General features: G+C 45.9%; 1 protein-coding gene across 1 annotated transcript in view; it reads right to left on the bottom strand.

The window, feature by feature from the left end:
- The window catches only part of Setd7 (SET domain containing 7, histone lysine methyltransferase), a 48787-nt gene extending 45341 nt beyond the window's left edge, over positions 1-3446 (bottom strand). The window contains exon 1 of the mRNA XM_076864336.2: positions 3019-3446. Coding sequence (XP_076720451.1) covers positions 3019-3058 — 40 coding nt within the window. The 5' untranslated portion in view covers positions 3059-3446. The remainder of the gene's footprint in view (positions 1-3018) is intronic.
- Positions 3447-18212: the final 14766 nt, after the last annotated feature.

Here is an 18212-nt window from a genome sequence, read left to right as displayed (position 1 = left end):
GGTTACCATTCTACCCGGATAGAGATCCAAATTGTATATGATGCACAAGACATTTAAACTCAAGTCCTCAAGAGATCAGTTTCTCCCCCAGGGTACACTTTAATGGGGGAGGGGAGAGGAGAAAGAATTCCTGTGGCAGAGGCTGAAATGAAATTATCTTTCCCAGATGCATTATTCTGAGACAAGGAACTCTGACAGAAAAACCTCTGAAGAGTTATTCTGATAAAGAACGATGTTGACATAATATTTAGCTGTTTCTCAACTCAAACACCCAAGTACTTCATATAGTTGACTGACAGATCAAAAATGTAAAAATATTTGGGGGAGAGAGTTTGGTATAGTGGAGGGGAAGTCCAGCCTGTCTCTCCCCCTTGCTAAATGTCCTTGAATTAGTTCTTCTCTATGTCTCATTTCCCCTTCTCAGCAAAATTAGAATATTTGTACCTGTCTCATAAGACTGAATGGATAATATGTGCAAAACACTAAGCACAGAACTTCCACATAATAAAAACTAAACAATTATAGCAACGATAATAATAGCTAAGACAATGAACTTATGAGCAGAGAGGCTGTGTTTATGAGAGAGGTAGATTAGTTGGCACTTGAACACCAAGATATTCAGACTAGCTTCTCTTTGGGAAAAGGTCATAAACAGTTTATATCATATACCTGTGTTAGATGTTAAGCAGAGACCACTGCACAAGCACTAAAAAGGCCAGCAATTGCTGAGAAAGGCCCAAGGGTACAATTTGCCAGGAGCACAAACACAGCTTTAGACATCCTGCAAATTTGAGCCTGACGACTCATTATTATTTATTTATTTTATTTTATTGAGTCAGGGACTCACCAGGTGGCTCAGGCTGGCCTAGAACTGTCAAGTGATCCCGCCTCAGTTCCCAGAGCAGCTGGGACTTCAGGCATACACCACCACACCTGGCTTCTCTAAGGACTTTTAAAGATCAAAAGTTATTCTAGGACTGGGAATGTAGCTCAGTGATAGAATATTTACATAGCAGGCACTGGGTTTGATCCCTAGCACCATAGGAAAAAAAAATAAATTAAAAATTAAAAAATTTAAAGTTAATCTAATTGTCTAGTGCTAGGTGCCACTGAGTGTATGTCCCAGATTGCCCAAGATAGTCAAGGTTTAAGCCAGTTGTCCCAGCATAATTATTAATAGTGCCCACTCTTGCTCTCAGGAGTGTTCTGATTTAGGACAATAATGTATATGCTCAACTTGTATAACTGCCTTCCCCGAGATAAAAGGAAATTTCCCTGCTTCTAATCCAGGAGATTATCTCAAAAACAACACAGATACATTTTGAAAGCCTCCTTAACATTCTGCAAAGGGCCCCCAGGACCACAGGGGAAGGAGGCTTAATCTGTGATCAGGGTTTTTACAAGTAAAAAGTAAAAGTAAACTTTGAGGAATAAGAGTAAACCCTAACAAGCCCTAATTTGAGAAGAGCATTTTTTCCCCCCATGACAGAGGCAGAAGAAGTCAGTAACTTAATTCAAAGACTTGTGGACCAACTCAATCAATGCCTTTGGATCCCACTAAGTTCCAACATTAAGTTTACTTAAGGGGTAATAGCTCTGAGTTCACAACATTGTGAAAATTTTCTAAAGTTAAAAAGCATACTAATTGGCTTTGAATCTAGATGAAAAAATAATAAGTTTTAATATTTACATCAGACTGAATACCTTTTGGAGAATTCATAAATATCACTCTGATTAATCTCCTTCAAGAGCACTGCAATAGGAATTATGTTTATGAAATCATAAAATTTGATTTTTCCTACTGTAGCACTGACCATGCATCCTTATGCATTTGTAAAGGGTTGCCACTTTAGTTTTTAACTGTTTGTGAGAATTTGTTTATACAAATTAGATAGAAACCAGAATCAACCAATAGCTAAAAATTATTTGCTGGGATGCTGTTTAAAATATTCTGGAACAATACCACACACAACATTGCAAAACATCACGACGCACGGTTTAGGGTAGAATCGAATAAATACGCTAAAGAGTATTTTCCAGTATTCAGTGTTACAAAATCATAACATCTGATGACACAAACAACGAGATTGTATAACGTCCCCACAGCGTTTTTCAGAACTAGCAAAAAAGAGGTGGAGAAACTCAGCAAAACAAAGTGGCAAGGAAAGTCGGGGGAGGGGCGCCAGAAGAGAAGGGGCGGAGAAACACGACACCGCGGTGGTGATATCACCCACAGCCAACTGCAAGGAATTCAGAAAGTTAAGTGTCACCCAGCAATTTCGGTCGGGGTTTGCGGCGCGCCCGCACAGCGTGGCGGCGGCGGCGACACCCCGGCTCGGAAGCAGGAAGGGGGAGGGGGGCTTGACAGAGTTCGCTCGGGGAGGCAGAAGGGAGGGCCACCCGCCTCCCCGACCTCTCACGATCGAGCCCGGGGTCGGAAGCGTGGTCCAGTACCCAGCAATGATTTCATCCTTTTGGAGGAGCCGCCGCTGCCGCCACGTGCCAGGTTCGGCCCGGTGCGCGGCGCTGGGGGACCCACCCGGTGGCGGCCGCGGTGGCCGCGGGGCGCAGCGGCAAACGGAAGCAAAGGGCTGTTGGCCGGAGAGGGAATCAAGGTTGCCCAAACTGCACTGGGGGGCTGCTCCGCGGGGACAACCAGGTCGCTGACCTCCAGGGTCCCCTCCCCTCCATCCCCGCGCGGGGAAAGGCCAGAGTGCAGGGCAGGTTAGCAACTCCAAGGGAGGATGCAGGCTGTGGCCGGGCGGGATGAAGCCACCGTGCATTCCCAGGGCCCCCGGCCCAGTGAGCCCCATTCCCGGCCTGCGCCCCGCCGCGAACGGTGAGCTCCCGGCAGCGTGGCCGTAGCTGTCCGGCCCCCGCCCGATCAGGGCAGCCCGCCACCCGCGTAGGGGACAGTGGCTGCCGCGGGGCCCGGCACCGCGCAGGTCGTAGCCCGTTACTCCTTCGCCGCTCTGGGCCCTAGGAGTGTCCTCCCCGGTCCCGGAGAAATGCTGGTACCTTCCACTGCCTCCTCCACCATCTCGTCGTCGCTATCCATGGCGGCCGGGGACCCTGCCCAGCTCGGGGCCGCGCGGCTGCCTCCTGTCCCTCCGGGTGCTCCCGGTGGCTGAGCGAGCGCAGGGGCTGAGCCCTGCGAGTTTGGAGGAGGAGGAGGAAGAGGAGGAGCAGTCGGGGCTGGCTCGCACTGCCTCCCCCTACAGCCCTTTCAATTCCTCGGCCTTCAGCTGCTGCCGCAGCAGCCGTCCCCCCTCCCTTCGCCCACTTGCCCCTGGCCTTCGAGGCTCTGGGGTGCCGCGGTGGCCGCCGCCGCTGCAACTTTCTCCTGTGATACCCCCTCTTTGTTATCGAGCAGCTGATCCGCTGACATCACCCAGCGCCGGTGCGCTCCCTCCCTCGCTGATTGACAGTTCCCTGTCCCTTCCCAGAAGTAAGGCTCCTTAAAACGAAAGGCGCTCCGGGGCCGCGCTGACTCCGTGCCCCGGCCAGCCGGTCCCGGGGCCCCTCGGCGTTTATCTTTTGCTTTTGCGCGACTTTGCGCGCTCCGAGAGTGCCACACGGCCCTGGCAGCTCGGGGCTTCTCACGTGCACTCAGGACCGCAGGGTACCCGCCCTCTGGGGGGTCTCCCGCAACTTGGAACTCCGCAGTGCAGTGCCCCTCCCTCCCCGCACTTCGGGACAACCTCCAAAGCTCACGGGAAGCCCAGGAAGCCTTGCTGCCGCCCCGGCGCCTCGACTTCCTCTCGCCCTCGCCCCCGCTTCACCCGGTGTGCCACCGGAGCTGCACAGTGCGGCAGGCACCAGAGCGCAGGTGCCCGCACGGCCCCGCATCGCACCCGCGAGCTGGTTTCCGAGACTCCAGGGGGTGTCATCCCGCCTGGATTAGCCGGACGGCGGGTCCCACCCCCGGGCCCCCAGGATCCACCTTCCTGCGGAGCGTCAGGCCCTGGGGTGATTCAGAAACGCCTCGAAGACCCACGGCGGCAGGCTCTGTATCAGGCAGGAAACTAGCCGCACCGAGGGCTGGGCAGATTCCTCCTCGCGGTTGTAGTCATGGAAAAGGAGCCGCCGAGCGGAGCTAACGAGGAAGGACCCTCCGTCTGGCGCGCCTCCTTCTCGCGCTTCCCGTCCTGTACGTGTGCTGTCCCCAGCTGTCCCTGCTTCTCCAAGTGCCAACTACTTCACCGATTCAGGCGCCTTCGAGTGGAGAAAACCGCTGGGCACCCACTTCACGGCCCAGCCACTTATCCACAGTGTCATTATGGTGCTGCCTCTTACAGGTGGCGGTAAAGGGCGGCAGTAAATAGCGGGTTAAATGGATGCAAATGTACACAATGTTCCGTGGAATTACCGGGTGCCGCTTTGGGCATCTGCCAAGAACAGCTACTGCACGGAGAGGAAGCGGGTGAGGCGGGGAGCGAGGAAAGTTGTTCCATTTTGTTTTCTGAACAATGAACGAGGCTTTAGAGATTTCGAAGTACTTCCATCACCCAGGAGACCACTCCTTTTTTGGGCTCGGTGTTTGAATGCCAGTTTTTTGTTTTTGTTTTTAAATGAGTATTGCTGGCTCTTTTTTTTTTTTTTTTTTAATTCAATTTTTCCTCAGTGAAAAAGAGAACAATGCTAGGGATATTAACCCCATCAACTGCCAGGAATTTTAGGGCCTCAAATTCCCCCCTCCCACCTCGGCTTTTTTTTTGGGGGGGGAGTAGTGGAGGTAGAACCCAGGACCTCAGGCATGCTGGGTGCTGTACCACTGAGCTATCCCCCCAGCCCTTAAAGTAGTTTTGTTTAATTTTGAACCGGGGTCTCACTGAGTTGCCCAGGCTGGCCTCGAACTTAAAATCTTCCTGCCTCAGGCTCCACAGTAGCTGGGACTGTAGCCCTGTGCCACTGCCCCAGGCTTCTCAGCCCTCTTTGACTTTTGGAAAGAGGGGTGAATCCTGATGCAGGAGCTAGGACACTAACTGCAAAGCCAACCCCTGCATACCTGAGTTCCTCCTCCTGACTGCTAGAGGCTCAGACTGTACTTTAAAGCTTCCTGGGGGTTTAGGTTTGGCTATTCTGAGGACCTTTAACTTAGGCTGGACCACTCTGGGGTCCTCTGGCTCAGGTTAGACCCTTCTGAGTTTTTCCAGCTTAGTTAGACCTCCCTGAAATCTTTCTGCTGAGGGCTGACCTCCATAAAGTCCTCCAGTGGGGATACCCGGGCCTGGGGCCTTCACAGGGAGAGGCATTCTTGCAGAGAATGATGATAGGGCCATCCCAGGTCATGTCATGTTCAAATGCGAACCACAGGTACAAGATTTTAATTTTTTAAAGTTGACATTCACCGATCTTGGTCACTCCCTGGTTTTGAGTTATGTGACATTTTTTTAAAAAATTTTTCCATTTTTATATATCATTGCTTTTCTTATTGTACTGATATACAAAAACACACCAGAGCTTCATCTTCCCCAGTTCCCAGTTTATTTTCAGGGGCAAAAATGATACTGAAAGTTAAAGGAAGAAGCGAAAATAATTTATCCCCTTACACTTAAGGATACAGGGGAGGGGAGGGTGGATGGGAGGAAAGCTCTCAGAGATACAGGTTCATATAAGTGGCTATTTGTGTGGGGTAGAATCTGTCAAGTGTCCTGCCTCTGTCTTTAGGTTCAGAGAAGGAGGTCCATCTGTTGTCCCCGTGGTGTGGTTCTGTCCAGTGCCTTTCCATCTGCTGCTTTGAGAACACCTGGGACCCAGCACAGGGCCCCCATCAGAGAAGTAGGCCTCCTATACACCCCCAAGGGGCTGGGCTAGGAAGCAGCTAGGGCCTTGCTGGGAAGCAGCCAGGGCCTTCTGGGCAGAGTGGGCAGAGAAGGGAGGAAAAGCCACCTGAAAACCTTCACCAGATCTGCTGGTGAGGCAGGCAGCAGCCAGACAGTCCCATCTCTCATCCTTCATCAGTCATATCTGTTGGCTCTGGGCCCAAAGTTTAGGCAAAATGTTTTATGACTCCCTTAAAAAATACTAGCATCTTTACAAGTCATTTTGCGTATGTTCTGAGTCTCCTTCCCTAGGCGGACTGATTCTTATTTATAGCCCCAGAACCCAACACAGTGGTTGGTAGTGAATGTGGGTTAAGCATTGTCAGCGATGATTTTGCAGATAGGAATATCCTGTTTTATATAAACAGTACTGAGTCTCTCTCACAGGCTAGCTCCTCTGCCTGTGTTTTGGCAAAGTACTTTGTTTTGGCTCAAGACTGGAGAGCATTTTCGAGTTGTTCTACTTTCCCACCTCCACTGGCCCCAAATCTGCTTCCATCACATCCTTCCCCACAGTTTCCTTCATTGAGAGCTCATTTCATAAACCCTCTTTCCACTTGGCTTCCCACCAGTTTCTCGTGTCGTACTCTGTCCCCACCAGCGTGGTCATGGACTAGAAAATCAATAAAGCTCTTAATCATAAACAATGTGCAGCAGTGGTAGTGACTGCAGCTGGCAGCAGTGTGGCTGAGCTCCTGACTGGCAGATCCCAGCATGCCAGGACAAGCCCAGTCAGGGACGAAAAGCACTGCCCAGGACTCCAGCATCTGGGCCCTGCCCAGGGGCTTGCTTGCAGACTGACACTGTGGAGTGACTTTTCTGAGCTTCCCTGGCTTAGCTTCCACCATATCGGATGATCACTGCATCCAACCATATGTCCCCTCCCTTCAGACTCAGCTTGGGAAACAGAAGTTTCTCTGCCATTGCAGCAAGCAATCGGGATACTGAGTTAATTTGATTCATTTTACCACCCATGTCTTTCCACAGAGAACTTACACGACTCATTTACTTAAGAGACTGATGTAACCTGCAATAAGTATATTTTCTATGAGCTTTTTGTACTTTCTGCACCTTTCTACATTTAGGGGGAGCAAGTCTGTCCATTCACTGCTGTGCAGCTGAGCACATGGGGAGACTCAGTAAAAGTGAATCACTGGAATTGGCTCTTGTGACTGCTAATCCTGTCCCGTGGGTAAATCCTGGAGGACCCCAAGCATGGAGTCTCCCATGTCTGCACGTTCCTGACTCAGCTTTAGGGAGTCTCCTCAGGGCCTTTCCAGGTGCCCTGGTAAATTTCTGGTCGGTACTCTGGCTTGGGTTTGCATCATTTGCCCATATTACCCACAAGGAGACAAGGACAGCGAAGGAACTCTCAAGTGGTCATCAAGTCCCATCTTGGCACTGCTCGCTCCTTAATAAAAATTTATTTCCCACCAATCGCTAGCTGGATTGAATTTGCACCTTATGTATTTTGGTTCTGCCAAGAGCTCACTGAGCAACTGGGCCATTAAGCTCCCTGAGCCTTAGTCTTTCCATCTGCGAATGAGGATGTTGGGCTACATAAATTCTAAGCTCAAACATTTTCTGCTGCCTTCCTCAGGGAAAGCTAAGTAGAGCATGGAAGCCCAGGGAGGGGGCAGAGAAAGGAAAGGGGAAGGAGTCAGGGCAACCATGACAGCATTCAAGTCTACAGTCATTTCCTCTTATGCAGTGAGATGGGGGTCCCCCGAAAAGGCCCTTTACCTTGGCCCAAAGAATGAGGGCGTGGGGATTGCAGTCCAAGGTTGTCGGACTCTGAATCACTGAGTCACTAATCAAGTGGCTAACAGACTTAGTGACAACTGCAGAAGCTGGGGGGAGGGGCAGGGAGAGGAGCAGCAAGGGGAGAAGGGCGTGGGGGAGGAGGCTGGATGAAAGGGAGGCATCTGCAGCAGCCGCTCGGGGAGTGCAGCGAAAGCAGGAACATCAAGGGCATCCCAAAGAGGTCCGGGAGCAAAGGGAGACAGGGGGAAAATTCCTTCTGCTGGAAATAGATGTCTGCAGTCGGGAGAGGGCTCACGAATCCAGGGTGACCTGGTTTGATTTGATTACGGCAACAGGAAGTGCAGGAGAGAGAGGGCAGAATAACCTGACCGAGGAAGTGAATGAAATAAGGGAGAAGACACCCAGTTGCCATGGCATTAAGATGCCTCCTGCCACATTAGGCTTCCTTTTTTCTCTTTTGCTTGATTCTTGTTCTTGCAACATGTTCCTGTCATTGCAGTCTATGCAGTAGACTAAAATTAGACCCTCCAGGGGCGTGGGGGAAGGGAAGATGTGGCCCAGATCTCTTGGTTTGGGTCAACTCTGGGCCAATCTTGTCCCCCCACGGTGTGTTTGGGTCTTTTGCTCTTTGTGAGAACCCCTCTCAGGCTTGGGTCTGTGAAGCTGCCAAGTGACATAACTTGGGAAAAGAAAGAAAAAGAAAATCAGAACAGTTTGCAGTTTGCTTTAGATATTACTTCAGAAAGATCAATAGGATTCAGAAACTTGAACAATAAATCCCATCAGCATTGAAACCAAATGTGTTTTCTAAAATATTATTTTGCTTTATTGCTTTTTCAAAATTACTTTGAAGGGCTACCATTAGGGTGATTTGGTCCTGGGCAAATAGAGACATTTGGGTAGGAGGTGGGTATATACTCTTTTGACACTATTCTATTCAGGATGAATAGAAGGCTATTTCTACCTGAATTATTTACCACAAATGTCACCACATTCATCAAGTGGACTCATATTAATACCAGACCCAGAGACTGATGTTCAGACCTGGATTATGACTGACAGACTAGAGAACTCGTGTTGTCATGGCAAGCTCAGCCTCTCTCTGTAGATGAATGCACTTGAGGAGATGAATTCCATCCAGAAGTTTGCTTAGCTAGCCTGGAGTTAGAATAAAGGAAATTAGTTGTGTGATCCACAAGAGAAGTACTCCTGACACAGTGTCATGACAGAATGAGACTGTCCACCCATCCTACCTGTCCTGCATGGTTGGCCCTGCCCGGGTCTGAGATTCTGAGCTTCTTTTCCAGGTTCCATCTCTTCAAAATGATTTTTCTACATAGCATCATGTAGTCAATTTGACAGATTTTCACTTTTTTTTTTTTTTGGTGTTTCTGGAGTTCAAATCCAGGGCCATGCTAAATATTTACTCTGTTGAGTTATAACCCTAGATCAGATTTTAACTTTTCAAGTCATAATCACTGTTCAAATACCTAACATGAACAACTTAGAGGAGGAAAGATGTATTTGGACTCACAGTTTCATGGTTTCAGAGGTTCAGTCCGTGGTTAGCAGGCTCCTTTGCTCTGGACGTGGGATAAGGCAAATCATATGGAAGATGTAGTGTGGTGGAGGAAAACTGATCAGCTCCCGGCGGCCAGGGAGGTAGAGTGAGAGAGAGGAAAGGGGAGGAAGGGAGGCCAGGGACAAGGGATAGTCTCCAAGGGCACACTCTAAGTGACCTACTTCCTCCAGCTAGGCTCCACCTCCTAAAATTTCTTCTACCTCCCTAATGCCATCAAATTATTAATCTATCATGGAATAATGAGGTCTGGGTCCTCTTGATCCAATCACTTCCCCAAAGTCCCATCTCTGAACACCGCTGCATTGGGGAACAAGCCTTCCACCATTACTATCACATTCTTTCTATCTTCCTGATAGTATAATCATGTCACTTTAATGGGAATTGGGGGTTTCCTTAAATTCTTCAGTCACAAGTTCAGTCAGTCTTGGTTTATTCCCACTGATTTCTAGTCATATCCATTTTATGCACAGAGAGGTTTAGTCTATGGTTGGCTGAGTTCATTTCCCTGGGCCCAGGGGGAGGCAGAGCATCATGGGGAAGGGTATGGCCAAGAAGCACTGCTCATTTCATGCTGGACAGGAAGCAGAGGTGGGTGGTCCCCGGGAAGGTGAACCCTTCCTGGGGCACACTCGCAGGGACCTGCTCCTCCAGCCGTCCCTCCCTGCCACCTGCCTATAGTTACCACCCAGTTAGTCCATTCAAACAAGGATGGACTGAATTACAATCCAATTATCTCATCTCTGAATTCCTGCATTAACACAGGAGCTTTTGGGGGACACCTCATACCCAAACCATAAAAGGCAGTCCACATCCAGAGGGCCTGGATGCTAGGCTGTCCCTTCCTGAGATATACTTTGCTGGGGGGACCTGCCTTGCAGTCTCTTTGCATCTAGAGTGTTCTTTCAAATCATTTAAGATCCTATTGAACTTCTTTGCTGAGTCCATAGATCAATTCCCAGGAAAAGAGGCTGTGGCCAACCTTTTGGAATGTCTTTCAGACAGATTTAAAGAGCCCAGCTCAAATGCTCCTGTGCTCAAGACAGAGGGGTGTGAAGAACGCTGCATCCAGCTTCACACGTCCTCCTGGGAGAAGTGCCGGTGGGCAGCCCTGCTGTGGGAGGAGGGCTCCTGCAAGCCATAAACATCTCTTCCCAACCTGGCATCTGAGGAATACCTGGGCCTGAGACAGGAGCCTGGTCACTGCTGGGCTATGAGTTCTCCTCGCCCACCTTGCCTGAGCTCCCCTGGCTCTCCCCCAACATTCTCCACCTTTCCCATCTTAGCAGGTGTGCCAAATGGTTGGGCTTTGAACAGGCTAGGTTCATTCACAGCTGTGGATGTGATAAGAGACAGGGACCTCCCAATGACCCTTCCCCTCCCACCAATCCTCTAGGTTGGGGTATCTGCAACTACATTTTCTTTATATTTTAAACTAGTCCCTCTGAAAAGTGTGTATTGAGAATTTGGGGGCCGAACAGTGGACTCATCTTATTTATAGGCTCATTTTTATCCAAGGGACTATTTCTACTGTTGCCATATTCTTTTCAAGTATTTGGAGAGATTTATCTTGAAGAGAAAGTAATTTGTCATCTATGATTTAATTTGTGCCTCGTCATAATCTCCAAGACGAGGGGTTTAAGGACTCACCCAGGATTTCACAACTAAAATGTGGCCAAACGAGGTTTAAATTAATCTCGTTGAGTCTTCAGTCCGCCTCTCACCTCACATTCAGAGTACTGAGACCCTTTAGGGAGTGGGCTAGGAGGGCAGGAGAGAAATGAGGAAAGAAAGATATTTAGAGCTGTCTACTGTGTGGCAGGAGTTTGATTCATTGGATCTTATTTAATCCTGCAAATGACCTTATGAAGCATGAGCTTCATTTATAGTCGAGGAAATCTGAGCCTTTGTGTTTAAATAGCTTGTCTGGGGTCATGTAACTGGTGAGTGTGGGCTTGGCGCCATCACTGTCCAAACTATGGATAGGTACGTACACAGAAGAGAGAAATAAGCACACAGAAGATGGTTGGGTAAAGGGAAGGTTCTAGAAGTTCCATATCAATTGTAAGTGTGCCATAGAAGATGGACTTATGGAGATGGCAAATTCACACAATCATACGTATGGTTGGCCTTAGATGGCAGAGGACAGCTTTGAATTTGACTATGGGGTGTGCCTTTATGGAGGTGTCCCCAGTGGCCCTCTGTCATTTGAGATGACTCTCCCTTGTTGGAGATCACACACTTCTTGTTGCTCAGTTTGTTCTGCTGGTCATGATGGGGGAGAGGGAGGCAGACATTCTGTCTGCTGCCGGTGCGTTACTCTTTACCATGCCTAGTGAATGCTGGACGTGTGGGTCCAGAAGATCTGGGCAAGCATACTGCCAGGAGGAACCGTTCTCCCAGTGAGGGGCCAGTCCGCGAACCCACCAGGAGCAGACTGGTGGCCATGGCTAAGCATGGGCATCTTGGGAGCTACTTAGTCCTGACAGATACCTTGACCATGGAAGTAGAACTGATTTTTTTGAGAACTACATTAATTTTTTAAAAATCCAGTATTCATATACAATTTTAAGCCCCAACTTGCTTTATTACATTTAGGTTAACATGTCCATTGTAGAGATATTAGAAAGATGGACTATCAAGTCCTGTGCAGTGGCTCACACGTGTAATCCCAGTGGTTTTGGAGGCTAAGGAAAGGGGATCGAAAGTTCAAAGCCAGCCTCAGCAACTTAGCAAGGCCCTAAGAAACTTAGTAAGACCCTGTCTCAAAATAAAAAAATAAAAAGGGCTGGGGGTGTGGCTCAGTGGTTGAGTACCCCTGGGTTCAATCCCACAGTATAATCCACCCCTCCGCCTCCCCCCCCCCCAAAAAAAAAAACTACCAAAAAGAAGAATGTAAAATTTGCCCCAACTCTAACCACTATGAGCAATGTGGTATATGTCTTCTCAGACACTTCCTGAAGTCATATAGACATAGGTAAACATAATATTCTATATTATTATGTGCTCACAGAACACATACTATTCTGTATTTTTAAAATGAACTCCATTCCTAAGTAATATTTTATATTAATATATTAATTTTATGTTTTATTATTATATTAATATTATATTAATTTTGAGAATACATTTGGTTCTATGTTTTACCACCAAGCACTTTTTCCTCACAGCATCAAGATGGGTTTATTAACAGTATTTTTAAAATTAATAGTAAAAACACAAAAGATCTATAATCTAAGAATAATTTTATTCATAGAACCAATCATATGCTTTTGAAAACAGTAGCTAATATATTTGTATAGAGCATCTGGAAAAATAAAAGCTAAAGTATTGACAAAGGTTATGTCTGGGTGATGTGATGTCAGATGGTTTAATCAATTGATTTATTCATTTTGCTCATTTAAAATTTTTCTTATAGTGGCTACTACTGACTTCTTATAAAAGAGGGTTATTTTTTCCCAAATCCTTCCAGATGAAGGAGAGTTTGTCTACTTTTCTGGGCTTTATTTCTACTGTCAGATGGAAATTTCAGTCATTTCTCCTCATTGGAGAAGTCCTGAGGGAAAATCTGCATAATGCAGGTAGAACACGTCACAGGAACCTGGTAAGGGCACAGTGGCTGCCACCACATTGACTCATATTCATCTTCTGCTTCTCCCCTGCCCATGCTTCATGAGTAGGAAGGTAGCCTTTGAAGTCAGCTCTTCCAATGTGGACCTGGCAGGCAGGACCAGATGTAAAAGCTTACACTGGGGTATCCGGTCATTCACCCTCTGCAGGCTACTCAGGCTGCCCAGGTCTGCCTGAGTAGCCTGCAGAAGATGAATGACCTAATACCCCAGGGTACACCCCAGCCATATCTCCTCCTCTCTTCCTGAATTGAAGTCAAGTTCCAGCAGGGACTTTGCACTCACTCTTCACATGGGATTTTCTTCCCATGTCTTCTCATAGTCGGTTTTGGGTCTTAGCATAAAAGTCACATTTTCAGAGGGGTCTCCCTCACCACCAGTCAGGAGCAGCTTCCCAATACACTGGGTTCAGCACGTCCCTTGTTGAATATTCAGCTCAGCATTGATTACTACCTTGTATATTCTTATTTACTTATTTTATTCCGTTTCCTAGTGTCAGTCTCCCTACAGACTTTGTCACGTCCCAGCTGTCCCTGGAACACCTAGAACAGTGTCCGGCACATCCAAGGTACTAGGTACAGGATGGCTAAATGCTTTAATTAATTGAATGGGTGACCTTTGTCAAATGTTTAAATAGTTTAATCACCTCTTGCCACCTTCTCAGAGGGCTTCTGCTTTCCTGAGGAGGAACAGGGTCATTAGATCATTTTGCTTTCAATACCCCGTTCTCATCCCCAGTCTCAGTTAGGAAGAGGATGATAGAAATTCCAAACCACGTGTTTCTCAGGACCTCCTAGATGTGGCTGAATTTCTAACTTTCCATCTCCGATTGAGGTTTGTTATTATTATTGTTGTTGTTTTTATTAAGGTTGTTTAGATTTGAAAAGAACCCCCTTGTAGGCTTTAACTCTGATCCATGAGGCTGGGCAGGCAGTCACCACCCTACAAAGAGGTCGTGTTCCCTGCGTTTCTTTGTGTCTGTTATTTGTTTCCAACACAGAATGCACTTTTCACTGAAAACAATGTTCCCAGACTAGCCCACAAAAGCCTACTTAATCCACAAAGCGAAAAAGAAAAAAAAAAAAGTGAAATTCTAGGAAACACAACAGGGGAAACAAATAAGAAATACATTTTAAATGTTTATCTTGAAAGCTAGTGCTCAAGGAAAAGCAGCTTCTAGCAAAGGGGAAAGAGAAAGGCTCAGGGCTTGGAGGATGCAGAGGGCAGTGCCCGCCCAGCTGTTTCTGAGCTTACATTCTGCATTTGACAGGTGGAGGCTGTGGACACAACATAGCACGAGCAGGTCTGAGTCTGTTTGAGAGAGCATTTTTGCAGATCCATATGCCACAGAGGTGGGCAGGGACTGGCCAATGCTTCCACCCATTGAATTCTTGAGGCTGGCATCAACACATGAGAATTCTTCCAGAAAACTGAGATTTGAGTATGTAATATGGGTGGCTCTTGAGTTTTCTCGGGAATTTCTGCCTGAGTTATCTAAGTATAGGCATGGTAATGCATTCTAAAAAAATAATAGGTTCCATTTTGGTTTCATCATTGTTTACCACAGGGTAATTTCAGGCTTTCTTTTCTTTTCTTTCTAGATCTGAGTTTTGTGCTGCTACTTAGAGAGAAGAGATTTTTGTCTCCTAAAAGCTAGTTCTCAGAAAGAGGAGCAATGACCTCATGTGGAAGGTCTTAAAAAAATTGTCATGTCATTTTGAATAAGAAAATGTTCCATTTTAGAAAGACTCATGAATCTGAAACAATTCCAGTTCATTCTCTTTTTTTTTTTTATTTTTAACATTTATTTTTTAGTTTTAGGTAGATATAATATCTTTTTTTTTTAAAAAATTATTTTTAAATTGTGGTTGGACACAATATGTTTATTTTATTTATTTATATGCTGAGGATTAAATTCAGGGCCTCACATGTGCTCAGCGATTGTTCTATTGCTGAGCTACAACCCCAGACCACAATATCTTTATTTTATTTTTAAATAGGATCGAACCCAGGGCCTCACACATGCTAGGTGAGTACTCTACCACTGAGCCACAAGCCCAGCCTCTCCAGTTCATTGTTTTGGATGCTTGTAGAAAGGGCCCCTTTGGTAGATTGGCCAAAAAGGCAAAGAAATTAACACAAATTCCTAAAAAGAAGACCTCACAATTAAATTTTATAAATGAGCTTTAGGATATTGATAAATAATTGTACTTGCAAAAATGATAGATGTAAACTCAGAGGACAGGGCCGGGGATGTAGCTCAGTGGCAGAGGGTCTGCTTATCATTCATGATGCCCTAGGTTCCATCCCTAGTGCTGCTAAATAAATAAATAAGTAAATATAAAGGACAAATACAAAAATAAGGTAAGGTTTCAATGATAATATCTTAGCTGGAATTTTAAATGCTTAGTCAGGAGAAATAATATGCTCCTGAAAACTATGTTAGCGGATTCTAAAAATGGCTGTAATCATGATGAAGATGCTTATATCACAGATGTATATGTGAAGAGTTTGAATAAGATCATTTCATGAAATGTAGGATTGAAAGTGGCAGTATTTCTTAATGTATTATTTTATATAATGTGTAATTTAAATATGCATGCACTCACATTAATATATTAAATATCACTGACATTTGACTCTTTTGTCCACATCCCTAGTAGTTAATATATCGAGCTGGGCTAAGGAAGGGGCAGGAGTTTATTGGAAAACAAGGATTACATTATATATGTCACCTCTTTGCTTTCAGGCTCATGTGGCATGTACCAATAGTTTGTTTCTGAAGAAGACAGGGCATACAGGATTAAGAGAAAGAAGATCAAAGATTCAGGGTTTAGTTCTGAATTTATTACCATCCCTAGGTCCTCTGGAAAGTCACCTGTATGTTTCTCAGCTTTATCAATCAGAAAAAAATAGAAACGGTTACTTTTAAAATCATCTTTGTTATACATACACCATCTCAATTATTAATTGATGCTAATAATTGGAAGCAGGTCTGGGTAATCCCAGATGAGTATTAATTTAAAACCACTTTTCATTTCACTTATGTGTTTTGGTATTGACATTTTGTATCTACCTGCAATCATACTTCAAACACGGTAGTAAGACCAGGCCAAGCATGTCGTCGGTGCTGAGTGGCTGTGTGGGCCTTCCCCTCCAGGCTGCTCATTTCTTCCATGGAACTTTCTCTACAGTGTCAGCAGCTTTGGGGCCAGGTGGCCTGGAATCAAATCCAAGTCCCATCTCTTTTTAGCTGTCTGATCTTCAGCAAATTTGTTCATCTGACTTAGGCATGCCTGCCTTCTTCTAAACTAGGGATGATAATAAGACCTTCTTTACTGGCTAATGGAGACTATAAAAAGAGATTCAGCTTGTCAACCCAGCAATAAATGGCTGCCATTATTATTGTTACTATTATTTTAAAATACAGGTTGGTAATTGTATCAGTTTTCTGGGGCTTCTGTAACAGAGACCACAAACTGATTAGCTAAAACAACAGGCATTTTATAGCTCACAGTTTTAGAACCAGAAGTCTGAAATCACGGTGTCCGCAGCGCCCTGCTCCCTTGGATTTCCTCTGTGAGGGAAGTGTTGCCTGCCTCTGCCTAGCCTCTGGTGTTGGCCAGCAAGCTTTGGAGTCCCCTGGCTTGTGGATGCGTCACTCAAGCCACATGGCCTCTTCTCCCCGTGTGTCATCTTCCCCTGTACATGTCTGACTGGGTCTAAATTTCCCTGATAAGGCCTCAGTCATATTGGATTAAGGTCCACTCTAATCACCTGATTTTAACTGATTACTTCTGCAAAGATCCTATGGCTAAGGGAGGTCTTATTCTGAGACGCTGGGGTTTAGGGCTTGAACACCTCTTTTTTGGGAAGATGCAATCCCACCCATAACATTAATGGTTCTTATTTTCAAAAATTCTCCAAAGTAAGAAGAGTAAGGATGTTTTACATTATGTTGTCTAAAGTCTCTTTCCCAAGAAATTATCATCACAAGATTGGTTGCTCATCAAGAGCATGGAGCTGGGCACGGTGGTCCATACCTGTAATCCCAGCTACTTGGGAGGCTGAGGGAGGAGGATCACAAGTTAGAGGCCAGCTTCAGAAACTTAGACCCTATCTTGAAACAAAAAGTAAACAGGGCTGGGCAGCCCTGTGTGTCTTCACATCATTTTGTGAATGTCTGACTTTGTCTAAATTTCCTGAATATGGACACAGTAGAGCACTCACAAGTTTAATCCCCAGGCTGGTTCTGCCTGCCAATAAACTTGAAAGCAAAGAATATGATTCATTTATTTAAAAAATATTTTTTTAGTTGTAGATGGACACCTTTATTTTTATTTATTTTTATGTGGTATTGAGGATCGAACCCAATGTCTTGCACATGCTAGGCGAGCTCTCTACCACTGAGCCACAACTCCAGCCTCAGAGTATGATTTATTTAAAAGAGGGATATGCATCACACAGGAACCCCAACTAAACCCCCATTCTCTCTTTCACCGCAGCAAGCCCCTCACTAGGTATACATTTAAAGTGGTCATTAAAATTTACCTCAATGATGTCTGTTTTGCAAAAGAAAGCAATGCCCCTTGAATTAACTGTTGAAGTCAGCTGACCTGATTTCCAATTCAAGCTGTGCACCAATAAACCAGTTACTGATGTCTCTGAACTTTCTTCCTCTCACCTGTAATGAGAGTAATAATTCCTGATGGGCTAGTGGTGAGATTTGGAGCTCCTGTTGCCTGGTAGACAGTCTCCAAGTAGAGCTATTAGCATGGAAGAATTATATATGGGGGACTTGAAGGGACTTTCTCTGTCACTTACTTGAGATTTGCAGTGCGGTGGCATCCCATGTTAGCAGAGCTGTGATTTCAAGGTGGCCCCAAAGCTCTGATATCAAAGACATCACTTTCAAAGGAAAGAGATGTCGCTGTTATCCGTGCCCCTCTCTGATCTACCATTGGTGAGTTTGAAATAGCATCACTTTACTTTGAACAAATGAAGTCAGTGTAAGAGAAGAAAGTTCCATTCAATTGGGAGGGACAGTGAAGTAGAGAGTCGGGGTGCAAAGCAGGGGTGGGTCTGGAGAAGACCCAATTCCCCAGATACTGGAATGAGTGGGGGAACCTCTGCAAAGGAAGCAGGGAAGGAGAAGCAGAGGAAGAGAGGGCACAGCCACCTGACTCCCAGAATCCTGCCCATGACTGTAATTTTAAGCATACACACACACACACACACACACACACACACACATACGTACATATGTACACACACACACACATACACACTTTAATATCACATAAAATTGCACATATTTATGAGGGACTTGTAATGTTTCAATACAATGTTAAGCTTTGAATTTGTTTCCTAATTATGGCTGGTCTGCTCGGGCCAGGGTTCTCTGAATGCCAGCTC

The sequence above is a fragment of the Callospermophilus lateralis genome, chromosome 8 (assembly GCF_048772815.1).
Source record: "Callospermophilus lateralis isolate mCalLat2 chromosome 8, mCalLat2.hap1, whole genome shotgun sequence".
Classification (NCBI taxonomy): Eukaryota; Metazoa; Chordata; class Mammalia; order Rodentia; family Sciuridae; genus Callospermophilus; species Callospermophilus lateralis.
Note: the sequence above shows the minus strand (reverse complement) of the source record. Positions and strands in the feature narration are given on the sequence as shown.